The sequence below is a fragment of the Macrosteles quadrilineatus genome, unplaced genomic scaffold, assembly GCF_028750875.1.
Source record: "Macrosteles quadrilineatus isolate MER2022 unplaced genomic scaffold, UCM_ALF_1.0 Scaffold_8__2_contigs__length_117827958, whole genome shotgun sequence".
In the NCBI taxonomy this organism is placed as follows: Eukaryota; Metazoa; Arthropoda; class Insecta; order Hemiptera; family Cicadellidae; genus Macrosteles; species Macrosteles quadrilineatus.
In genome coordinates, this window is record NW_026542601.1 from 9,550,543 (window position 1) to 9,573,429 (window position 22,887).

The window sequence follows — 22,887 nt, forward strand, 5'->3', positions numbered from 1 at the left end:
TCAACCCGTTAAAAATTATTAAACACTGTTGTATCGGATCAAACACATGCTATTTCTATTATATGTATAGGTATCACGGCTGAAGATGATGCCGCAAGCAACTTTTAGTTATGTGCCTATGTCTATTTTTTGTTTAGTAAATTTACTTTTTAGGGAGTCAACAGTAGTGCCGCGACCTTGAAGATAGCCCCTTAAGACTAATGTTAACTTGTGACCACATCAGGGGCAACCGCATACCATATAACTTGTGACCCATCGTCATAAAAATATAATTTTGGTGTCCAATTGTAACTGTTCTCTAGGGAAATGCCTTTTTATTTTATTAAAAACAAACGTTATTTGTTTATAAAAATTACCCTTTATTTTTACAACAAAATGATATCGGGGCACTACTGAAGACTCTTAAGTTATCGTCGTGGCCGAATATTCAGCAACTATGCTACCAAAAAAATCTGTGGTATATAAGGAACAACTTGGTTAAACACGCAAACCTTACTATGTTTCACTTAAAATTGCAAAAAAATCCGGTATCCCCTTTTTCTGGGGGTTTGGTGCCCCAGACCCCCTGGGGGCGTGGCCCAGTACTATTAACAAATAAATATCTGTTAAATATTATGGAAATCAAAAATGAATCAATTTAAACACAAGACCGTCATGCATACCTTATTGAATGCCTGAGATATGTCAAGATATGCCGCTAATACTGTGTGCTGTTTCCTCTCAAACAGTGTAAAAATAGTTAGTACAAACTGTAAAATAGGTAGTAAAACAGTGTGTTGCTCTCAGTAGAGAGTCGGTGGCTCAGTCAGTAGCGTCGTGGACTTCGGGCCCAAGGCAGCGATCAGCGATGTCGTGCTGGGTTCGGATGTTTTATCTATGGTTCGGATCCTGGTCACTGCCACCATAGATAAAACATACTCCCCTGCCACTAAAATTTATCAGTTCAGTTCACCTTTGTACTGTACCGGCTCCTTGCATTGCTGTAAACGATCCACGCACGGGTGCGTAGTATGTGGACCATTGATGTGGTGTGGACGGGCAAATGCAAGGTTAAAAGAGGCCACCAACATCTTAAAAAAACCCTTTGACTATCGTTTCATATATACGTACGATTTGATGTTTGGGCGAATGTTTTGGCCGAAATCCAAATTGACGAGCAGGAATTATATTTGCAGCATCCATATGTAACAGGCAATTCGTTTTTAGATGATTTTTTTTTAAGACTTTAGAAAGTGTAGACAGTAAGCTGATTGGACGGTAACGAGATGGAGAAGACTTTGGTTTATTGGGTTTATTTATAACTGATATTTCCGCATGCTTCCAAATAGAAGGGAAGTAAGATTTAGACAAACATGCATTGATAATTGATGGGAAATATCAAAGCCTTAGTTGGTGAGATTTCGCAAAATAATATTAGGAGTAAGGTCATGGCCAGCTGATTTACGGAGCGGAGGTTTTTTAATTACTGCTTTAATTTCAGATTGGCATGCAAACTTTATTAGTAGTTCAGCAGATAAAAATTGTCCATTCAAAATCTTGTTCACCATCTCATCGTCACCATAATCAACAAGATCAGTGGGTTGAAATGTAGTTTCATAAAAATCTGCCAAGAGTTCACACTTCTGTGAATCAGTCTGAAATTTTTTTTATAGAATTTATTTTTATAGTATGGTCTTCATAAGTGTATTTACGAATAGGAATAATGATTGCTCCTAGAAGGCATTGACTGCCAAATATGAGATGAATGGTGCTGCCATCTGTAGCCCGATCTTCAAGCCACGTCATTGTTGTGGACTGGCGATATAGGGTAGTGCCGTCGTAAATTTATCTGGAAAAATGAATATTTTTAGGCTTGTTGGTGATCTTTCACATCTTTTGGCAATTATAATACTTCTGCAGAAGATATGGAAGAGCAGATCCTGCGCAGGTACTTTTTATCCCTTGTAAATCCCTTAATTGTTCTGTGCTGTCAACCGGTCTTGCGCTACAGCAATAGCAGCATTAACTGAATAATATGCTGTAATTTTACTTAAGAGTCGACAATTTCTCCTGAACCTTATTTCCTAAGCATTAATTAAATTTTATAATTGATAAATTGTGTTTCTATGCTGCATTTTATCGTATCCTCTTTTATTTGTCCTTTTGTAAACATTCCTAGGATCATTTTGAAGTAGGCCTAGGCTAGGTCTACTTGGTCTAAGTCTCTTTTAGATTTTGGTTTATTTGAGATTATTAAGCAAATTTCCCCATGGTGATGTCCCACATGTACTAACTTACATAATTAGGCTACCAATATTTTTGCATTAAGCTTTATAAGTTATTGTAGGCCTAACGTTCAAATCATGAATAGGCCTACGGCTAGGGGAACATGAAACATTAATGATGGGTAAGGCAAAGAAGGCTATACCCATTTTGCCAACTCATTACCTATTTGTCCGGACGTATTAGAGTTAGTGGGATTAACTTGGTAGAAGTTATAACTTAGAACAATTTTCGGGTCCCTACAGTTTGCTAAGTTATGGGGCTAACTGGGCTAAGTTATGCTAATATCGATTGAAAACATCAAATTGAAAATACTGGGTAGTAAGTTAACCGATATTTTAAAATCTGTCAATTATAAAATTAAACTATCATAGGCCTAACACAACCTAACCAACCAAACTTGCTGATGGTGAAAAAAATTTCATGGAGGTTTACTAATCGAATCGATAGTTTCAATCGATATTAGCATAGCCCAGTTAAGAAACTGTACCCCAATTTTCCCTTAAACCATTACATAATTTTGTTCATTTTGTTTTTAAATCTGCATTTACTAAGTTAAGACCAATAATGATCATAACTAAGTTAAGTTATAACTTATTTAAAACCACGGCGTCGCTGCCATAGGGGACATGGGGGGCGCGTCCCCCCCAATATTTGAAAAGTCAGTTTTGTCCCCCCTATCACAAATTTTAAAAATAATTTTTAAAAAATCATACAGAATGCGTGTTCACCCGATCGATCCCTGCCAGCAAGTAAGGTGCTCGCTCCGCTGTATGATTCGGAAGCGTACGACATGGTGCGGTGGTGGGGGGCTGTTCCGTTCCACGATCCTCGAGTTGCACTGGATGCCTAACGCTTGTCTATGTCGCTTCTTCTTCGATCGCGTTTCAGTCAGCAGTTGTTGATACTACAGTATTTAGATGTACTTTAACCTTTTTCTCCTCGTACATTAACCTTTTTCTCCTCGTACATTAACCTTTTTCTCCTCGTGTGTTCTGTAGTATCGGTTATATATTTCTTTTAACTTAATTTAAACTTTTTGAAAGTACGTTGAACTGTTTCTTGACAAATGAAAAATGAAACGAGCAGAAGGACAACAAAATTTGTTGTCATTTAAAAAAAAAACAAAAGGACAAAGGTAAGTAAATCTTACTAATATTATAAATGTGAAAGTTTGTGTGTTTGTTTGTTTGTATGTTTGTTTGTTTGTATGTTTGTTTGTGTGTTTGTTTGTGTGTTTGTAGTTCAATCACGCATAAACCACTGGACGGATTGGGCTGAAATTTGGCATGATGATAGCTTACATTCCCGATTAACATATAGGCATATTCTTATCTCAAAATTCCTTTCGGGCTCCGCCCCAGTGGCTCTGTAATTCCCCATGTTAACCTTATGAGTATTTATATTTAAAGGGAATTAAAGAATTTAGTCAGCTGTTTCAACTAAAAAAGTTGGTTCTATGATATGGAAAAGCATTAACAAGTTAAACTGTGATTCGCAATGAGAACTGTCAAAGTAGGATAGTTTACAGTTATGTTTATGTTTTTCATTTCATGAATAATTTGTGATATTTTGCGAATTGTTGATAATTTATTTTTCTCTATTGTTTAGGTGAAGTGGTAGAACATTATATTTGTAATACTATAGAATACTGTAAATTTAAAAAAAGCAAATTTATCAAACTGTGTCCTCCCTTATTGCAAACGCAAAGCTTGAGTATAACTGCAATAAGCATTTTATACTTATATTCCAACCCCGTACGAAGGACGGGTAGGCCTACTCTGCTAGTATTTATATATTTTTGTAAAAGATAAAAAGAATTTTTCCATAGATAGTTTTTGATTTCATGTTATGGAATTAAAAAACAAAAACAAATTATAGGCCTACCGAAAGTAGGTATGCTTAAATCAGAAGAAAATATTTTAAAAGTGATCTTTGTGTCATTTGTTATTCTAACAGGTAATTCGGAAGTCTTATTAAAAATGTAACTTTGTTATAGATCAAGAAACTGACGAAGAACATATTACACATGAACAGAAGAAAATATTGTCGCCATCAAATTCTGGAGCTGTATCATCATTTGTTTGCTCTCCATCAGTTGAAGCACAGCAAGATGGAGGAAACAACCAAGACGTAGAAACTGACGAAGAACATATTACACCTGAACAGAAGAAAATATTGTCGCCATCAAATTCTGGAGCTGTATCATCATTTGTTTGCTCTCCATCAGTTGAAGCACAGCAAGATGGAGGAAACAACCAAGACGTAGAAACTGACGAAGAACATATTACACCTGAACAGAAGAAAATATTGTCGCCATCAAATTCTGGAGCTGTATCATCATTTGTTTGCTCTCCATCAGTTGAAGCACAGCAAGATGGAGGAAACAACCAAGACGTAGTGTCATCAGTTGACTGCTCTATTCGTCACACTTCTCCTCATCAGCCTCAGATTCTACCAGGGGATTTTCCAATGAAAAAACTTTCAGGTAGAGTGCTGAAATTCCAGACCAGTTGGTATGAGAGATTTCCTTGGCTACATGTGGCTGGAGCTGAAGGGGTAAACTGTTTTTACTGTACAAGATATGCTCAGTTGAGGCCAGCAAAAACGCTGGCTACCAAAGCAGATAAAGCTTTTAGTGAAAAAGGTTCAACTGGAAAAAAGCTATTGAAAAGTTTGGAAACCACCAATGAACGAGTGATGCTCATTGCCAAGCTGTTTTAAGCTACTCTCAGTTACAAGCACCTGAGTCACAACTCTCACATGTTAAACTCGAACAACAAAAACTTGCTTTAGAATCTCTTATGACTATAATAACTAGTGTAAAGTATCTTGTTAGACAAGCAGATGGCACGTAAGAGGACACAAAAATGATGAAGGTAATCTAATGGAACTATTGAAGGTTCGCTGTGAGGACAAGCTGTCTTTGAAACAGTGGCTAGAAAAAGATATTACCTATACTCACCCTACTATACAAAACGAAATCATACAGATATTGGGAAATGAAATCATATCCAGTAGTTCAGAGCATTAAATTAAGCAACCCTTTGATTTACCCTGTCATTTGTGATGTGACGCGAGATATTGCTGGCAATGAACAGGTCAGTGTTTGTGTCAGGTGGGCTGATGCTGATCTCGAACCTCGTGAAAGTTTTTTAGGCTTTTATGAATCGGCAAATACATGTGGAAGAGAACAGCTCTTATTTTTGTCGTGTTGCTTAGATTGGAGCTCCCTTTGTCCAATCTTCGTGGGCAAACTTACGATGGAGCTGGTAACATGAGTGGTATCCATTAAGGAACTCAGTGATATAGAAACAACCACTTGCTGACTACATTCACTGTGGTGCTCACTGTGTCAATCTAGTAATAAAAGCAAGCTGTGAGACTTCAATGGATTGGACTCATCAGTTAGGAGTATTGATTTTGAACACAACAGCTTAAGATGAATACAATCACAAGATGGATATACAGTTGAACCTCTATGAGACAAATTTCAAGGGGTACGGGAAAAATTCGTAGAGGTATTCTTAATAAAGAGGGTTGTTTTATCGAGGTTTAATGCTGCTGTTATTCTTCTTATAGAGGTTTCTCCTCGCTCCAAGGTTTCTCCAAACAATGACTGAGGGAGGAGGAGGGATGGGTGGGGGTTCATGTTGAGACAAGCTTCTGTTTGATTTGAAAACTACGTACTATGGAGGTTTAAGATTATGATAAGTTCGTCTTATAGAGGTCACGTTCGTCTTGTAGAGGTTTTGTGCTAATAATATTTGTTGTATAGAGGTTAATCAGTCCTAGCCCATGTCACAAACAAATTTGTCTTATGGAGGTTTTTAACTTAATTACTACGTTGTATAGAGGTGTTTTTAGCATTGACCTATATGAAAGTGTCAAGGGGATTATAAAAAATTTGTCTTATCAAGGAATTTGTTTTATTGAGGTTCGTATAAACGAGGTTCAACTGTACCGGAAAGGGCAAATCAATGAAATTTTGCAAAAGTATCCATTAATTTTGAAAACTTTGAATGAACTCACAGAACGTAAGTACGACGGAGCCAGTGGTTTGTTGAGTGTGTTTGAAGATGGGACAACGTACTTATGCCTGATTATGGGTAGAAAAGTTGTTGAACTTTTGGAACTACTGGACAAAAGTTTTCAAGGCGAGAAGAAATCAATGGTTGGATTATATGAATCTGTTAAACTCATTGTTGATGGTCTGCAAAACCTCAGAATCAACCAGCAGTTTTCTTCTGTCTACGAAGAGTGTACCAAGTCCATAGCTGAGCTGGGCCTAGAAGAATTAAGGCTCCCAAGACGAAAGAAAGTGCCTAAAAAGATATGTGAGAGAAATGCTAATGACTACGGCTACGAGTTTACTTCAACAGAAGAACATTTCAGACGGGAGTTCTTTGAAGTCATTGACACGGCTGTACATGGTCTCAAAACTCGCATACTTGAACAGGCTGGTATGAAAAAACAGATTCAGCTCGAGAAAGTCCTACTAAGAAGAGACAGTTATGATGACAGTATGCTAGCGCCATATCCGGAAATCAACGTTCAAACGTTGAAGTCAGAACTTGAGCTTTTCCACCTAAGAAACAAGGTGCAAAATTTAAAAGACGCCAAGGACGTTCTGACCTCTATGACAAAAGAGGTGAGGGAGCTATTCTCCAATGTTGAAGGTCTGGTGAGACTAATGCTTGTGTGTCCAGCTTCAAGTTGTGAAGCAGAGCGAAGTTTTAGTGCTCTGCGGAAACTGAAGACGTACCTAAGATCCATCATGACTCAAAAAGATTGAATCATGTTGCTCTTTGTTACGTCCACAAAGACGTATTGGACAAGGTGGAAGAAAAACGGGTTGCAAAACTGTTCATTTCAAAATGTGAAACTAGGAGAAATGTTTTTGGTTCCATCAAGGATAATAAATAAAGAATTAAAGAAAAGTTACGATGTAATATGAGAGACCGCATTTAATATCAGTAGTGTGTTTGTAAAATAAAGCATATTAAACCATATAATAAGTTTTTACTGAATACCTGTGTAAATATTTTATTTAGTATCAGTTTTAATTCTATGTTTAAATATGTTTTGAGGCCAAAAACAAACTGTTTAAATAAAAACCCTGCTTGTTAAAATGTGAGATTGTGGGTTTAAATATTTGTGTTCAAACGTCATTTTATGATCACAATTTTTCAAAAAGTTTACTTAATGTATGTCAAACTGACAAAGATTTCACATATCATTAAGGTCCTCTTAAACCGTTATAACTATTAGAATAAATAAGTGTGCCTACGGTATTATAATCATAAAAATACAATCCAACGTTGTAGTAATTGAATGGAATAAAGGTGAGCAATTTCGTCCTCTTTGTGTTTCCTCTATGTTTTCTTCCTCTCTGCACTCGTTTGCAGCTGTATGTTGCTTTGTTTTGATTTGATTTGAAGTTTTACAAGGTTTTACCTAACCTCTCTGAGTGTTTTGTTTTGTTGCGTAATAACTTTACACATGTTTTTATATGACAAAATAGTTATAAATATTAATTATATAGACATATTTTTGAGAGGAAATACTATGTATTTTCATTAAATCCATGCTTAAAAACTGTGTTTTCAGAGGCAATATTTTCAAAAAAATTTTCTGGGGGAGTACAATTCCCCAGACCCCCCGTTTGCTCCCCCCAAACCCCCCGGAAGGACCGACACGCCTTTGTCCCCCTCAAAGTTCTGATGCTGATGACGCCAATGTTTAAAACTGTATGATAACTTTGGGCGAAGAAGTAACTTAGACTGTGAAATCCTAACAACGTTTTATTGGGCCTAAGTTACTATGATTGCTGAGTTGCTCAGTTTTTTTTGTAACTTAATTAAGACTTTAGACAGTCTTATAAGTTTATGTATTAGCCTATAATAGGCATTTTACCAAATGCTATAATGTTATTATTTTATAGCATTCGGTAAAATGCTTAAGTATAATAAGTAGAATAAATATAAAATTGTTTTTTACCTGTTTTTACCAATCAGTCTTTTTTTTATAGGCTATCTCCTGAAAATAAAAGTAAAAGTAACTTAGAATGTTAAATAATGAAGTTATAATTTATCTGTAAACTATGGCTATAGGCCTAAGTAGAGTATTGAATGACCATTTAAACTATAGGATTGAAAAAGTCAAATTAATTGTTCGAATAATGTATAGGCCTACCGTTTCCCAAATACTTAAATATTAGTTCACAATAAGAGTAAAAAGATCTTACCTCATTGTAAGATGAATTTAAACAGAGAGGAACCATCAAATTACAAAGGAATGGCGAGGGTACTGTCTTGTATCGGATGAGACTTAGTGGAACCAACTAGCTCAAGCGCTAAGTAAAAATTTCCGCTCTTACCCCGTGTGCACTCTTGCCCCGAGTTATTCTACTGTATGGAGAGTTTTAGGCGGTGTATAAAATCAGAATCCGGCAATCAGCAGTTAGAGGATTAAAAAGATTCAAAAGATTTTACTAGCCATTCGGTAAAAAAATGCAATAGGCCTTGTCTTACATTTACAAATAACTTAACTAGGCTACTGAAATGATTTCATTTCAAACAATAAATTAACAATGCAAACTGTCAAATGCTGCATGTTATTGGAATGAATAGAGCCATTGTGGTAGGCCTCATTGTTTAAGACAAAGTTACAAGTCTAACGAAATTGAAGGGAAGTTCACCCATGAGCCTAAGATAAGTGACTATACTCAGTCACTCTAAGGGCATGTGATCACCCCACTCAAGTTCAGAGTCCAAAGTGAATCCTAACAGCTTGACAATATTGTCCTCGAGTACGGTACGGTACCGTCTTGTTTAGGTTAAACAATATTTCTTGTGTTTTACCTTCATCGAGTGAATACTAGAAAACCTTTCTAAGGTTGCATCAAACAGCACTTTAACATTACTGAAAATAATAAAAGGGACAGGATGGTTTATAAACAAAGTGGTGTCATCTGCATACAACAGCATATCATGATAATTACAATGATACAGATAATTCATGGCAACAATGAAAAAGAAGGGTCCTAACACTGAGCCCTGTGGGACTCCACATCTGACCTCAATGGCACTCGAGTTGCAATGGCGCTCAGGCTTCCAGCTTACAATCTGAAATCTATTATGTAGATAAGACTGCAGATAAGAATGCCAGATACGTGTTTAATGCCTCACTTACATTTTCATGTACAAAAGAGTCTTAACGCACAAGATGAATCACACAATAGAACAGCAGTTGAAGACTTGCTCTCAAAGGCTTTCAAGATTACCTGAAGGAGAGAATCTACATCCGTAACTGTAGGCCTTCCTGTCCTAAAACCGTGTTGAATAGGGAATGTCTGTTATAGGATGTTATGCTATGATTTTCTTTGTCTTGGATGTTTACTCTCAAGTCCTAACAAGTAAACCACACATTTCTGAATAACTAGTCACTATCCTCAGTTCCCTCCTAGGACAAAGTTCTCTCACAATTCATACACTGTTTACAATAAAAAAATTGTTCAAAACAATTTGAAAGCAGTACTATGAGATTTTTTAAAGTTCTTGTGATTGCTTTTGCTAAGTAATCTATTGCAGATATATTTCCAGGTGGAAGTTGGGTGCAATAAATAATTGTTAACATACTCCTTAATTAAGATCTTTGCTGTGTCTTGTAGGTATATCGGGCAAATCGCAAGTTCTCTTTGCCATAGTCTACACAGCTCGATACCTGGATCTGTTCACGACATACATCTCGGCCTACAACACCATCATGAAGGTGTTCTTCCTTGCTGCATCTTACGGTACTATCTACCTGATGTATGTCAAGTTCAAAGCCACCTATGACCACAACCACGACACCTTCCGGTGAGTTTGCTGGCTTTAACCACAAGATAAGCTATGGTTAGTTCATTACCTGGTTCTAGAAATGTAATAGGCTTACACATTTAAAACGTTCGCTGCGGTATAAATTAGCATTAAATAAATTAAATTGTATAAATTAGCATACCCACTGAAATGCTAAAAAATGGATATTTTCGTACTATTCAGAGGCGCGCTGCGATGGTTAGGTTAGTTTGGGTTATCATAAATTTTATATGACTCATCTGGTATCGTTTGATTCATAACGAAACGAGGAAAGTCCTACAAACATATTTATGGATAACCCAACGTAACCTAACCGACGCAGCGCGCTGTAAAATAAGTGGTCTCCGTATAATACGAAAGTACCAAAAATTGTTTTGAATGCTTGATCAGTAAATGATGTCCAGATGTCCAAAAGGTAGATTGGAGATGAATAGGTACACATTTAAAAAATTAGGATTTGATGATGTTATTTCTGATAAATTGTAGTAGGCTACAACTGGTGCCGGTCCGTGTACTAGTGCCATTTAGTTTTTGGTCACACAACTCCTCAATCATTGATGGCAGTGGCGTATCCAGGGAGGGGGCCCAAGGGGGCCGGGCCCCCCCCGAAATTTTTTTTTAGTTACCCTGTACACACGGCACACGGGAGCGTTGCAACGCGCGTTCTAGAAACAGTAAAATGAGTGCGTACACACTACACAATACGTGTTGTTATTATATAAAATGCCGGATTACTGGAATGTTATCAATAAAAACACTTAAAAATGCAATTAAAACACGTCTCCGAAGATCGCGCGATCGGAAACCGCTATTGCCGCGATCGGGCATGACGACGATGACGTTTCCATAATCGAGGGAAACGATGATAACGTGTGCGGCCAAGAAAGATGATCATGATTTCGCCACGATCGTTCATGACGACGATGACGTGTGACCGCGGGAGACGATGATAACGTGTACACGTCCGCGGGAGATTTTCGTGATTTTGACGCGATCGTGCAAGTCGACGATGACGTTTCTGTGACTGCGGGAGTAGACAATGATGTTTACATGGCCGCGGGAAATGATAAAATCTGTGCCGCGACCGGTAAGACCACGATAATGTCTACATGACCACAGAAGATGTTCATGATTTTGCCACGATCACATAAGACGACGATGGCGTTTCCGTGACCGCGGGAGTAGACAATGATGTTTACACGGCCGCAGGAGATGATACAATATTTTGCCACGACCGCGGAAGACAACGATAATGTCTGCATGACCGCGGAAGATGTTCATGATTTTGCCACGATCACGCAAGACAACAATGACGTTTCCGTAACCGCGGGAGGCGATGATAACGTTTATACGTCTGCGGGAGATGTTCATGATATTGCCGCGATCGCGCAAGACGACGATGACGTTTTCATGACCGCGGGAGAGAATGATGATATCTACATGGCCGCGGGAGATAATCAGAATTTTGCCGCGACCGTGGAAGACCTCCCGCCAAAAGACGCCGGATTACTGGAGTGGCGGAATGGTACAGTGCCGATTATATAGAGTCTTCTGTACAATGTTTTATGATTAAAAAAATGACGGCAGCTGGTACATATAGTCTCTACTTCAGTATCCAATAGTCATTGCGTGTACATTACATATTTTTGGTCGAGTTTTCGATCACTGGACGACCACTAGTATGCTTTATTCTATAAGTTGAGTGTAGTTTTATTAGCTTGATTTATTTTATTAAAATTACGTCACGCAGATAAATAGTAGTTTAGGCAACTTGTTTAGATTTCAGAACAGGAAAAAACTAATTTTTAGTAGTAATACACCAATATTATTCTCTACTTTAGAGCCTCCAGAGGTGTTGCAAACTGCAATTTAGCACCATAAAATACCAACATTTTCCCCCGGGGGAGGACCCCCGGACCCCCCTTTGGTCCTGGGGGGTATTCCAAGCCCCCCAGACCCCCCGGATCGGGCCCCCCCCCAAAGCAGAATCCTGGCTACGCCACTGATTGATGGATACTTTTGACCAGTCAAATATTATTTTTTATGCTAGAAGTATTTTGGTAAGTGCTTCGTTTGCCTTGCAAACTACGTTAAAATTTTTTATCGGCCTGATGTGGATGACAGACCTCCCAAGAGTCGTCCATACTTTAACAGTGATATCACCTAGCAATATTTGCTTTGAAAAATAATAGTAATTTTGGATTGAGGATATAAAAAAACTAAAAAATAATGAAGGCTATACAAATTAAAAAACTTGTGTGGAGGCACCAGTATTTAACAATAAAATTGTTATGTGTGTAATTAAATAAATATATAGGATGGAGAGGACACAGCTAACTCACCTGATGGAAGGTTGCAGACGAGTCAAAGAACACATAAAACACACATATAATATTACTTGACATTTCGCCTCTTTCAGAGGCTTCTTCAGAAGTAGGCCTAGATGGTAGTTACAAGAACAACAGTTTTGATTAAACAGTAAACTGTTGTTCTTGTAACTACTATCTAGGCCAACTTCTGAAGAAGCCTCTGAAAGAGGCGAAATATCAAGTATTATTATGTATGTGTTTTATGTGTTCTTTGACTCGTCTGCAACCTTTCATCAGGTGAGTTAGCTGTGTCCTCTCCATCCTATATATTTATTTAATCCGAGCTAAATGCTTTTTCCTACAAACATAACCTTATGTGTGTAATTGTATTTTTGTCTAAATCTGGTGACTATGTTTAACCTAGTTGTCTACAGCTGAGTGGTTATAGTATTCACTTCCAGATGTCATTTGGCATAAAGCTACCAATCAATGCTCTCTAATAAAAAGTCCACTTTATATGGTAATAAAACTAGGGTTTGGACCGTTTTTAAAGTTTAAAATTTTAAAATTTAAAGTTTTAAAATTTTTTACAATGGAGTAGCCTATTGATTTAAAGTGAATCGTCGATTAAATCTCCCCAGATCTTATTTTGTCAGATGTAGGTACAGTGATTAAAGAGTGTTGCTTTAAGTAGTCTAAGTTATTATTTATGGGTTGGCCTGAACGTTAAAAATCTGTTCTCTATTGCAGAATCGAGTTTCTGATTATTCCCGCTGCTGCCCTAGCTCTACTGATCAACCATGCTTTTGATGTGCTTGAGGTAAGAAATTTCTTGTTTGTTAGTGAATTTCCCATTTAGGGGATAATCTATTACCGTAGGTTTCATGTCAAGACCTAGATCAGGACTGATGCACTTATCTTTTTGACGTCCCTAGAGACAAAAAAAAAACATCAAAAATATATGTGGTGTGTCGTTGATGAATATCATGAAACCAATATCATGAAATTTGGTATGAACGTGTAGGCCTAAACCTCAATCGTGCTCGCAAACCAGCATCGAACTATAAAAACAGGGATTATAAAGAGTTAAAATTGGATTTTCCCATTTAGATCCTTAAAACATAAAATGTTGCAACTTATATCTGAACCATTTTGTAAAGTTTAAAAAACAAATAATTTAGTAAGTTTTAAAAGGGGTTGCTGTCCACCTAATTAATGGTAGCCTATGTAGAAAATTCAAAAATACTGCACATTAAATTTTTTAAGTTATTCGTCTAAAAAACATTTGAGTAAAAAAGGAACACAGGCAAATATAAATTCTCTTAGTTTGCAGGTTTACTATGGCAAACCTGTGTGGCATTATGTATTAAAACACTTTATAACAAGTTAAGAGTCAAGTTCACTTTTTAACAAGAAAGATTCACTCCACTTGCTGTTAGGTTGGATATCATGAAGTTATCTTTACTTCCTTATTCCGGTGGTCATTGAAAACCTAGGCGGTCTTTGGCCTCGCCAACCTCCAGGATCAAATCAAATCAAATCAAATATGCTTTATTCATAAAGTACAGTGTTGTACATTGAATGGTGTCAACTAAATCTATCTTAAATTAATAATTTACAGATTTGCATACACCAGATCCTCTGTCTTCTGCCAGCTCTAGACCACACACTGGTGGCACATAATCGGTACCTTGATCTGTATCATCGTCGAATCCAGTAATAACACTTTCACTGTCAGATAATTCAGATTCACTAATATTCTCTACAAAACTATCGCTAAGATCATCAACATAACCTATCTCAGACTCTACAACATTTTGAAACAATGTATTTTCACTAACTGGTGAATGTCGACGATTACTATAAAGGTCTTGAATGAATATAAACTATATAAATAAATACAGTTGTAAATAATAATAGTCTGTTTGAGAAAACAAAACGGTTAACAACGGTTAAACGCTTCACGTACCGCACCAACAACTGACAAAACAAGCAAATTGAATAGCCTCAACAAAATCACTTGGCACAGAAAAAGTGCATAGAGTATAAAACACCGACTACACTGTTATATTCAATGACTATTTGGATTGAACTGACTGAAAATCCAGCGCTTAGGGATCAATCATAAAGGCAGTGGAATTGACTTTAGGCACATTTTGGGAACGTCCGATATATTTTCACTTGAAGACTTTATTCAGTATTCTGTATTTTTTTTTGCAATAAATTTTAGTTTTAAAACAAATCACCTCTGGGAATTATTTGTCTGGTCGCTTTGCGTGAAAAATCTTCTTTCTTCTCGGGCTTTGGCCAATTTAATCCTCTTCCAGACACATTCTGTGTCCCAAAACCCTAACAGCACGACTCCGCTCCCTCTACCGCCTGAACGATAAGGATCATTGGTATTGTCTCTAACCTTTCCTCTCGCCTTCACCAGGAAGTTTTCATTCCTTTATTGCTTTTCCCTTTTCTTTTTTTCAATTTAATGGCCTGTAGGCCTATATGTCTCTGCTTCTTCCTATTTCCCTAGCTACTTTCCTTAATGTCTCAATTATTTCCTTGTACCTCATCAAGTTTTATTTCATGATCTCTAAACCTTTCCTGTCCAAAACTTCTTCCAGTTCTCTCCTATTTGCCTCCTGAAGTGGACAATTCATCAAAACGTGCCTTCTTCCTCTTCCACCACGTTAAATCTCCGCAAATTCGCCTTCAAATTTTCAATCACGTCCTGTGTCAAACTGCATCCAATAATGGTCTACCTCCCAATCTTGTTCAAGTCTCCTGATTTTTGGCACATATCAGAACATTTCCCTTCCTTTCTCACTCTGCTCCCAGCGCATTTGCTACTCAACTAATGTCTCCTCTCTTTGACACTCTTGCTTTCCGATATAGTCCTACCCGCCTCTTTGTCTTACAAAATCCCAATGCTTTCTTCAATGAGCAGGTCGAGTGGTATGACTCTGGTCAAAACCCTAATCGCATAACGCAATACTGTGTTCTAAGCTTTTCCTACTTTTAACAAATCATCTGTCTGATGTAATGTGATAATAATCAGTATACCTAAATAAATAAAATTTCAACCTGAAATCATAGAGGTAGTCATATTCAGGAAAAGTAAAAAAAGTTACAAAAATAGTGGTACACTAACAGACAATCCTCAGCTGGTGGTTTTAGTTTGTTAGCTTTATTGCTCAGGTGTGAAACGCACAAAAAAACTTCAGAGTTTTCAATAGGATGAGAACTCTACCTACTTGTATTAAGTCGGTGTAAAAACCAATGTTAGCCTATTGAGCCTACCAGCTGAGAGTGTTACGTCACTGTCCAGACACTATTCACACTTGCATGAATTGTCTTCAGATACTGTGGACATTCAGCATCTACCTGGAGTCTGTCGCTATCCTACCTCAGCTGTTCTTGGTGAGCAAGACTGGTGAAGCTGAGAGCATCACGTCGCATTACCTGTTTGCTCTCGGCTCCTACCGTGCGCTGTACCTCCTCAACTGGATATACCGATACTACGCTGAAGACCATTACGATCTTATCGCCATCGTCGCTGGAGTTGTACAGACCGTGTTGTACTGTGACTTCTTCTACTTGTACATCACCAAGGGTAAGGGGCAAATGATTGTATGAATATAGTGTGGTTTGGCTTGTTTGTTAATATTAATATCATGATGCTTAGAGTGAAGTTTGATGCAGGGGAAGTTAACACTGAGGCGTGTTTGCTATATTTCTGAGTAGTGAAAAAGTTTTAACAAAAATATTATATTAAAATAAAAGTTAAAGAAATAATCTAGACTTTTCTTCAAATTTAGAGTATATTGGCTGCCTCACTAAATGACTATCTATGTTGACCTAGTACACCATTCACCAAGACAGTAATGACAAAATCAAGTACGGTACGCCTGATTTCTCTTTTTTTCTGAGAAGTCCAGTTGGTTTAATTCTATTTACGTCAGTGAAACAAAGTAAAAGAGGTAAGGTATTTTGTAAAATAAATTTGCTCCTTTTCTAAACAATATATTTAATGTTTTTTTGAATGGTGAGTGTTTTAAAGGATGTTATCAATAACCTGGTAGAAGTTCAAATAACCTAGGGAGTTATTTTCTTACAAAAAAATATGATTGAAATTTTAAGGTCGAAAGGAGCTACCGGTAGTTTTTATGTTTTAAAAAAATAATTTTATTTTATGAAGAAAAAAGCGAGACAAGTAAGAAATTAAGTGAATCATTCTCATATTGTAGAACCAAAAGTCAAAAGATCTTTTAATATATGCACATTTAAATTTTAAACTTCACAAGTTTAAGTAGTTACCTATTATTTATATTGCTAAGTTTTTCTTTTGCTTTTTTGCTTTTTAATTTTTAGTCTGTACAAAATTTAGGCTATAGCTGACATTTACCGTTTTTAAATTGTAGCAATGGATCCCAGCATCACTTTGAAAACTTCCTTTTGTCATGCAGATGTATTTTGTAGGCAGCATGAGTAATGAAATGTTCTGCCAGTACCATCAACATCACTATTGTAGCTCTACGCACAATAGAATGTGTGTTCTTCTTCATTGGCTTTAGCCTTGGCGCTGGTTCTACCTTGATATTTCTTTTTTTGCAGTCTTAAAAGGGAAGAAGCTCCAGTTGCCAGCTTAGAGAGGAAAAGGAAGAAGAGTCTAAGACTCGAGTCATGGTCATAAATGGCCCTGCAACTTATGTATTATAATATTCTGTCAGTTGAAAGTGGGCTACGTTGTAGTACCCACTGTAATAGACTACACAACATTTTATTTATAATGGATGAATGTAATAAATAGATTAGACGTAGGCAAACGTATTTCATTCTCCCAAAGTATGTTAACGCACATTTGAGTTGATTACCCCTCGTATCCCCATTGTTGTTTTTTAAATGTTTACGTGTAAATAGCTTTTGGCTATTCGGCCGCTAGAGTTTTAGGGTGCCGATGGCAGTTTGGGGAATATTTTTATTCTAGTAAATGATCTATAGGTGAAAATTTGACTACCTACGATCTTTTTTTTTAAGCGTATTAGCTGTTCCAGATTGAATTATTTTTTTAAATTTTAGGAACTGTATATCACAATAGAATGACTTTATTATACGTCTGCATTGTTATATGTAATATTTTCAACATGCTGTATAAAAGGTACTTAAATGTAGTAATGAACATTTAGAAGAAAAAAACTAAATTTCCCATCTGTGTGAAATAATATTTTTACTGTTAATGTATTTATAAACACTACTAGCTGTACCCGCGGGCTTTGCCCCGTTTAACTTCATACTTGAGCTCGTTCGCATGGCTCAATCACGTCCTGGTTGAAGTTCGTTCGCTACGCTCACTCACCTTTACGTTGGAGCTCGTTCGCTGCGCTCACACGTCCTGGTTGAAGTTCGTTCCCTACGCTCACTCACCTTTACGGTTGGAGCTCGTTCGCTGCGCTCACTTGCCTTCGGGTTAGCTCGTTCGCTACGCTACCTCGCCTCCGGGTTGAAGTTCGTTCGCTACGCTCACTCACCTTTTGGTTTCAAATTAGCTGTTGTCAAATATTTAAAAAAATAATAGTGCTGCACTCTGTTGGTAATCCTTGTAACTTTAATGCTATTGAATATCATAGAACAGAACCAACCTGTTTAATTGAAACAGCTGTTATGATTCATTAATTCCATTTAAATATGAGTACTCATTAGGTTAACATGGGAAACTCCAGAGCCACTGGGGCGGAGCCCGAGAGTCCGATCAGAATAAAAACCACTTAGTTTTCCTATTTAATGCCTAAAGAATCAGTGTACCAAATTTCAGCCTCCTAGGTAAGTGGGAAGTGGGAGAATTAGTGATGAGTGAGTGAGTGAGTCAGTCAGTCAGTCAGTCAGTCAGTCAGTCAGTGAGGGCTTTGCCTTTTATATATATAGATTTATAAACACCCCCACATTACACGTCAGTAGATTGATAAAACCTTAATAAGAATGGGTTTATATCTGTTTAAAATGGTCTTGTTTAATTCTTTCTTAATTGATTGGGTGTGCGGTGTGTGTTGAATTTTTGTGTTGATCATTTTAGGTTAAGTCTATACAAAAGCCAAAGACGTAGGTCTTTATTAACAATCATAGATATAACGTTTTCCGTTCCTTTTTGGAGATTTGTTACATGCATTTAAATGTAAGTTGATAGAATTGACTGGATTTGAACTAGATTCAAAAATGGATTTTGTATTGTTTTTAACATTTTTCATTTGTTACTTTAGTATGTACAAATATAAAGGACCTGTAGCTCTAAATAAGTCTTAGTTGAAATAAACTTGTAATAATTTAATGAATAAGAAATATAGTCTATTGTATTTGTGTAATCTTTTGAATTGTACATTTTTCTTTTTATTTATGTTATAAAATATCTTTCAATGTTTTGATTCTTTTATAATAATCTTATATGCTTTGCTAGTTTAACTTTCACCAAACTTTGTTTATGTCATGGCAAAATATTTATGCCTAATAAATAAACAATTGTATATTGCGGAGCTATATACACAACATGATTTAGACTTAAATTATTGAGCACCTAAAAACTATTTTCTGTTCATGTTTCATGGTTCGTAAAGAAACAAGTTCACAAGAGCTTTTTATAACACTTTCTATGAAGAAAAAGAAATGTTGATGATTTTTTTATGCAATAAAGACAGTTTAAGGGCTATGCGCAACAACGAAGAAAGAGGAAACCATATGAGTGTGAAATGTCTTGTGTAAATGAATTTTTCTTTATTATTATAGATCTTCTATTCTGAATTTTATCTTTTATTTACTCTCAACTTCCTTGGCTAAAGACTTACATATAGATTGTCTTTGTGGACAAGCAAATTAGTATTAGAACAACACTAAAATTATGTATCTACAGTTTCTTGTTAGCACTTTACTCCCTGAGTACCTGTCAATCAGTTTCTGGCATTCTAAAACTCTTTAAGATCTCTAGCCGTTTTGGTGCTAACATAAGATTATGTAATGGTTTAGCAAAAGTTATTTTATGTATATGCTGAATAATTGTGAATAAACATTTTTATTAATGTACTCATGTGTTTTATTTGTAAAGAAACGCTGGAAAAGTGCCGCTTAAATTGTTTGTAACACTGTTAATGTTTTTACCTACGACCTTTTTTTAAAGTAGTCGTTTCAGTTCTTATCTTAGAATTGAAAAGATTCACATAACAGCATTGTTTACTTACTTAACAACACAAGTAATGTACCAATGAGGGTCAAGGATTGAGAGAGAAGAAGTAAAATTGTAATACTTTGAACTTTAAATAATCAGCTGTTTAGACCAATTTAATTGTTGAGTGGTGCATTAGTGTTTGGTTCAATGATTTGTTGCATCTCTGTCAGTAGAAATGAGATGTTATAAACCAAAACATGACGTCTCTTAGAAGTTATGAGTAGTGCATGTTAGTAATTAAAAAACTGTCGGTATAGTAGTGTAGGCAACTTGTGTAAATAGTCGACACTTGTAGAAGTTTTTAAGGCACTCGCCAATGCTCGTACCTTGAATTTTTCTACTTGTGTCGTTAACACTTAAGCAATCGTCGCGTAATAATGCTTAATTAATTAAACTCCTCTGAACCCCCGGAGTGTGGATACAAATGTGTGATGCATAAGTAATAAGAAGGAACTGTTATTACTGTATGGTAAAATACTCTTACTTTGCTATTCTCTTTAGTAAACTAGATAATTTAGGGAATTCTAAGTTTGGGAATTGTTGTATTTTTTGAGAATTCCACCAAAGGAACCAAAAAATTTTTGGAATTTATATAGCCAAGTTGATCATCTTCAATGGACAAATAATTAAATTTCTAAATAAGTTCCAGACCAGTAACATCAGCTGTTGAAAAGTATTGTTACTTATACTTCCTAAAGCCGTTCTTTTTAAGGACGTTGGAAACACATGTTTCTTACTAAAATCAGCCAGTTTTTATCTCCAAGTGAACTCTGCCCTTAAGTTTGCCCGATGTGGAATAAAAGATTCTATTTGCATCCAAAGGTAAGTAAGCCACACTTTTTATTTTGCACTTTGGATTTATTGTTTTGTCAAGCTATGGTGGTGACTGGTGGTTGGGTTGGTGAAATGTCACTAGAAAATGGTTACTAATTCAGTTATTTTATCACTAAGCCTGTATTGTTTGAAAGTAGATATTTTTAGTGATTCTCATTTAGGTATAAAAAAAACTTTTGAGTTGTGCTCTTTTTTACTTTGAAAAAGTATAAACTGTACAAAATGAATACTGCAATTCACAATTTTATAATAATAGACTGGACTACATTTAAATGATTCAAGTAAACAATTATATAAGTGGCAAATTTGCATCCATAAAGATTAAACAGTCACAATTCATTGTCTTTCAGTGTGATACGTCGGAAATCTTCCGACTTTAGCATAAGAACTTCTAATTGTTAATTTATGAAAGTGAAATATTCTCCATACAATCTGTTTCAATACATATCTATTAGGACCGGGGTAACTTATAAGCCTGGCCCTCTGTTTGAAAAAAAAATGACCAAGGGTATACAAGAAATAAAAAGACCAATAAAGGGTTCTTGGGCCCTCTAATAGCCAGAATCTTGTTAAAAACATTTAACATATAGGTTAAACTTATTTGCTGGTTTGAAACTTTTGGAACTTTTCAAGTTAACGTGCAAATTTGAAACTAAGAAAAAATAAAAAAAGTTACTGGTCATAGTATAAAATATTTATTGGTTTAAACAGGCTCTTTAGTCAACGAATTTAGGCTTCTATAGATTCAAACTAAAAACCATTCACTTTTACTTGTTATTTACCGGTACTTTAGTTCCTTATGGTTTACTTATTTTAACTTATAATATTTTCTAACTCTAAATTTTGTCAAAGGGTTATGGCTATTTACTCAATTAACGAGACATTAAATTATTAACTAGAGAAACCATGCTGCTCCACAGCGTTGAAATAAATATTATATCCGATAAATAGTCAAATTTATGTTTTTTGATTGAATAATATAGTATCTTGAACTTAACTGATTCAAACGATCAATAGCTCAAATTAAAACATAATGTTACTGATTATTTTAAGTCTAAAACATATAAAAAAAAGAAACATACTGGAGCAATGATTTGTAATGATAGAAAAACCTTATAAAAATAATTTTTATGTTGGTTGTTCGCCTTGCAATTGCTTGAAACTCGTCCGATTTGAATAACTATTAGCTTAAATGAAAGAAGGTATTTCACTAAATGTTCTTAGACCAAAATATATAGGATTATATAATTATTAATACATCTTAATTTGAAGCAAGAATTCAAATATAAATCAAATTTCAAATATATCAAAATAGATCAATTGGTTTTTGGTCAAGTAATACAGTAGATAAATATATGCTTGATGTGTAATTTGTGCGTGCATACCTTCAATTTGAGACTCTATCATGAAAATCAGTCGGGTAGAAGAGCCAAACAAACTCGGAAAAGAAAAACCAATTTTTTAAATATATAAGATTGTAAACAATATAGTACCTGACAGTGCAGGCTGGACAGATGGTAAATGCAGCTCATCTGTTTCAGGTAGCGGGAAAGTACGATTGTTTGCCGAGTCCGCAGCCGACTCCATAGTGTAGCCTTCTAGTTACATTGAACAGATGGCCTAACGGAGGTGATACAAATCATTTAAATAAATATACAGTTTCAAAAAGACAATGAACAAGATTCAATGGGAGTGTTGAAATAAAAAAAAGTGAGACATTGAATTTACATGGTTTCCAAGTGACTGAAAAATTATTTATATTAAAACCTAGTTGTTCTAAATCTATTTTTGTAAATGTATTTCTAACATTTGAACTAAAAAACTTTCTGAAAACTGAACATAGGTAAACGGCATTGACAAATTTCAAGATACAATTTTTTAATTTATACAGATTTATTTCTGTCATAATACTTGAGATTTATCTCTTTCATAATTGATTGTATATAACTTTTGGGCCATCTTTTTAATTTAGGTACCTATTTTTAGTTTGTAGGAAAAATATACTTTGTAAGTTTTTTTAATGTGACTGTTTAATCTTTGGGTGTTTATTATTTATAGATAAAACAATTAAAATATAGAATTCCTGGACTTTTGTTCAATTCCTAGTGCAAGTGGTTTTTAAATTTAAATGAATTGTAACTTTTAGAAAGTGTAGTGAACAGCTTAACCACAGCCAAATTACATAATAGAAATTGGTGTTAGTGAAACTGTTAATAGGGGGCTAATATCATAGACAAATAGAATTAATATAGACTGGCAGCAGTGCTGTGGTTAGCATATGTTCCGGCGCCCACCGCTAGGAGTGTCGTGTAGTTACGGCGCTAGTAGCATACAGCTCCTGTGATCCTTGCCTGCAGCGATGTGCGCCGTAACTACACGGCACTCCTAGCGGTGGGCGCCGGAAGTTTCCTTTGTC

General features: G+C 35.8%; 1 protein-coding gene across 2 annotated transcripts; it reads left to right on the forward strand.

Annotated features, from left to right (window-relative positions):
• Nucleotides 1-1,768: 1,768 nt before the first annotated feature.
• On the forward strand, nt 1,769-22,235 carry LOC129001127 (ER lumen protein-retaining receptor). 2 transcript variants are annotated; one of them, XM_054428324.1, is made up of 5 exons: nt 1,769-1,927; nt 9,935-10,124; nt 13,184-13,253; nt 15,788-16,040; nt 22,013-22,235. In XM_054428324.1, the coding sequence occupies exons 1-5, from the start codon at nt 1,837-1,839 to the stop codon at nt 22,063-22,065; spliced, it is 657 nt and encodes a 218-aa protein (XP_054284299.1). In that variant the 5' UTR covers nt 1,769-1,836; the 3' UTR covers nt 22,066-22,235. The 2 variants fall into 2 exon arrangements, with proteins under 2 accessions (XP_054284299.1, XP_054284300.1); XM_054428325.1 differs by lacking the exon at nt 22,013-22,235 and adding an exon at nt 17,042-19,495.
• Nucleotides 22,236-22,887: the final 652 nt, after the last annotated feature.

Coding starts and splice junctions, on each gene's coding strand:
- LOC129001127 (XM_054428324.1), top strand. CDS start 1,837: ATGAATATTTTTAGGCTTGTTGGTGATCTTTCACATCTTTTGGCAATT. Junction 10,125..13,183: donor CACAACCACGACACCTTCCG/GTGAGTTTGCTG, acceptor TCTCTATTGCAG/AATCGAGTTTCTGATTATTC. Junction 13,254..15,787: donor ATGCTTTTGATGTGCTTGAG/GTAAGAAATTTC, acceptor AATTGTCTTCAG/ATACTGTGGACATTCAGCAT.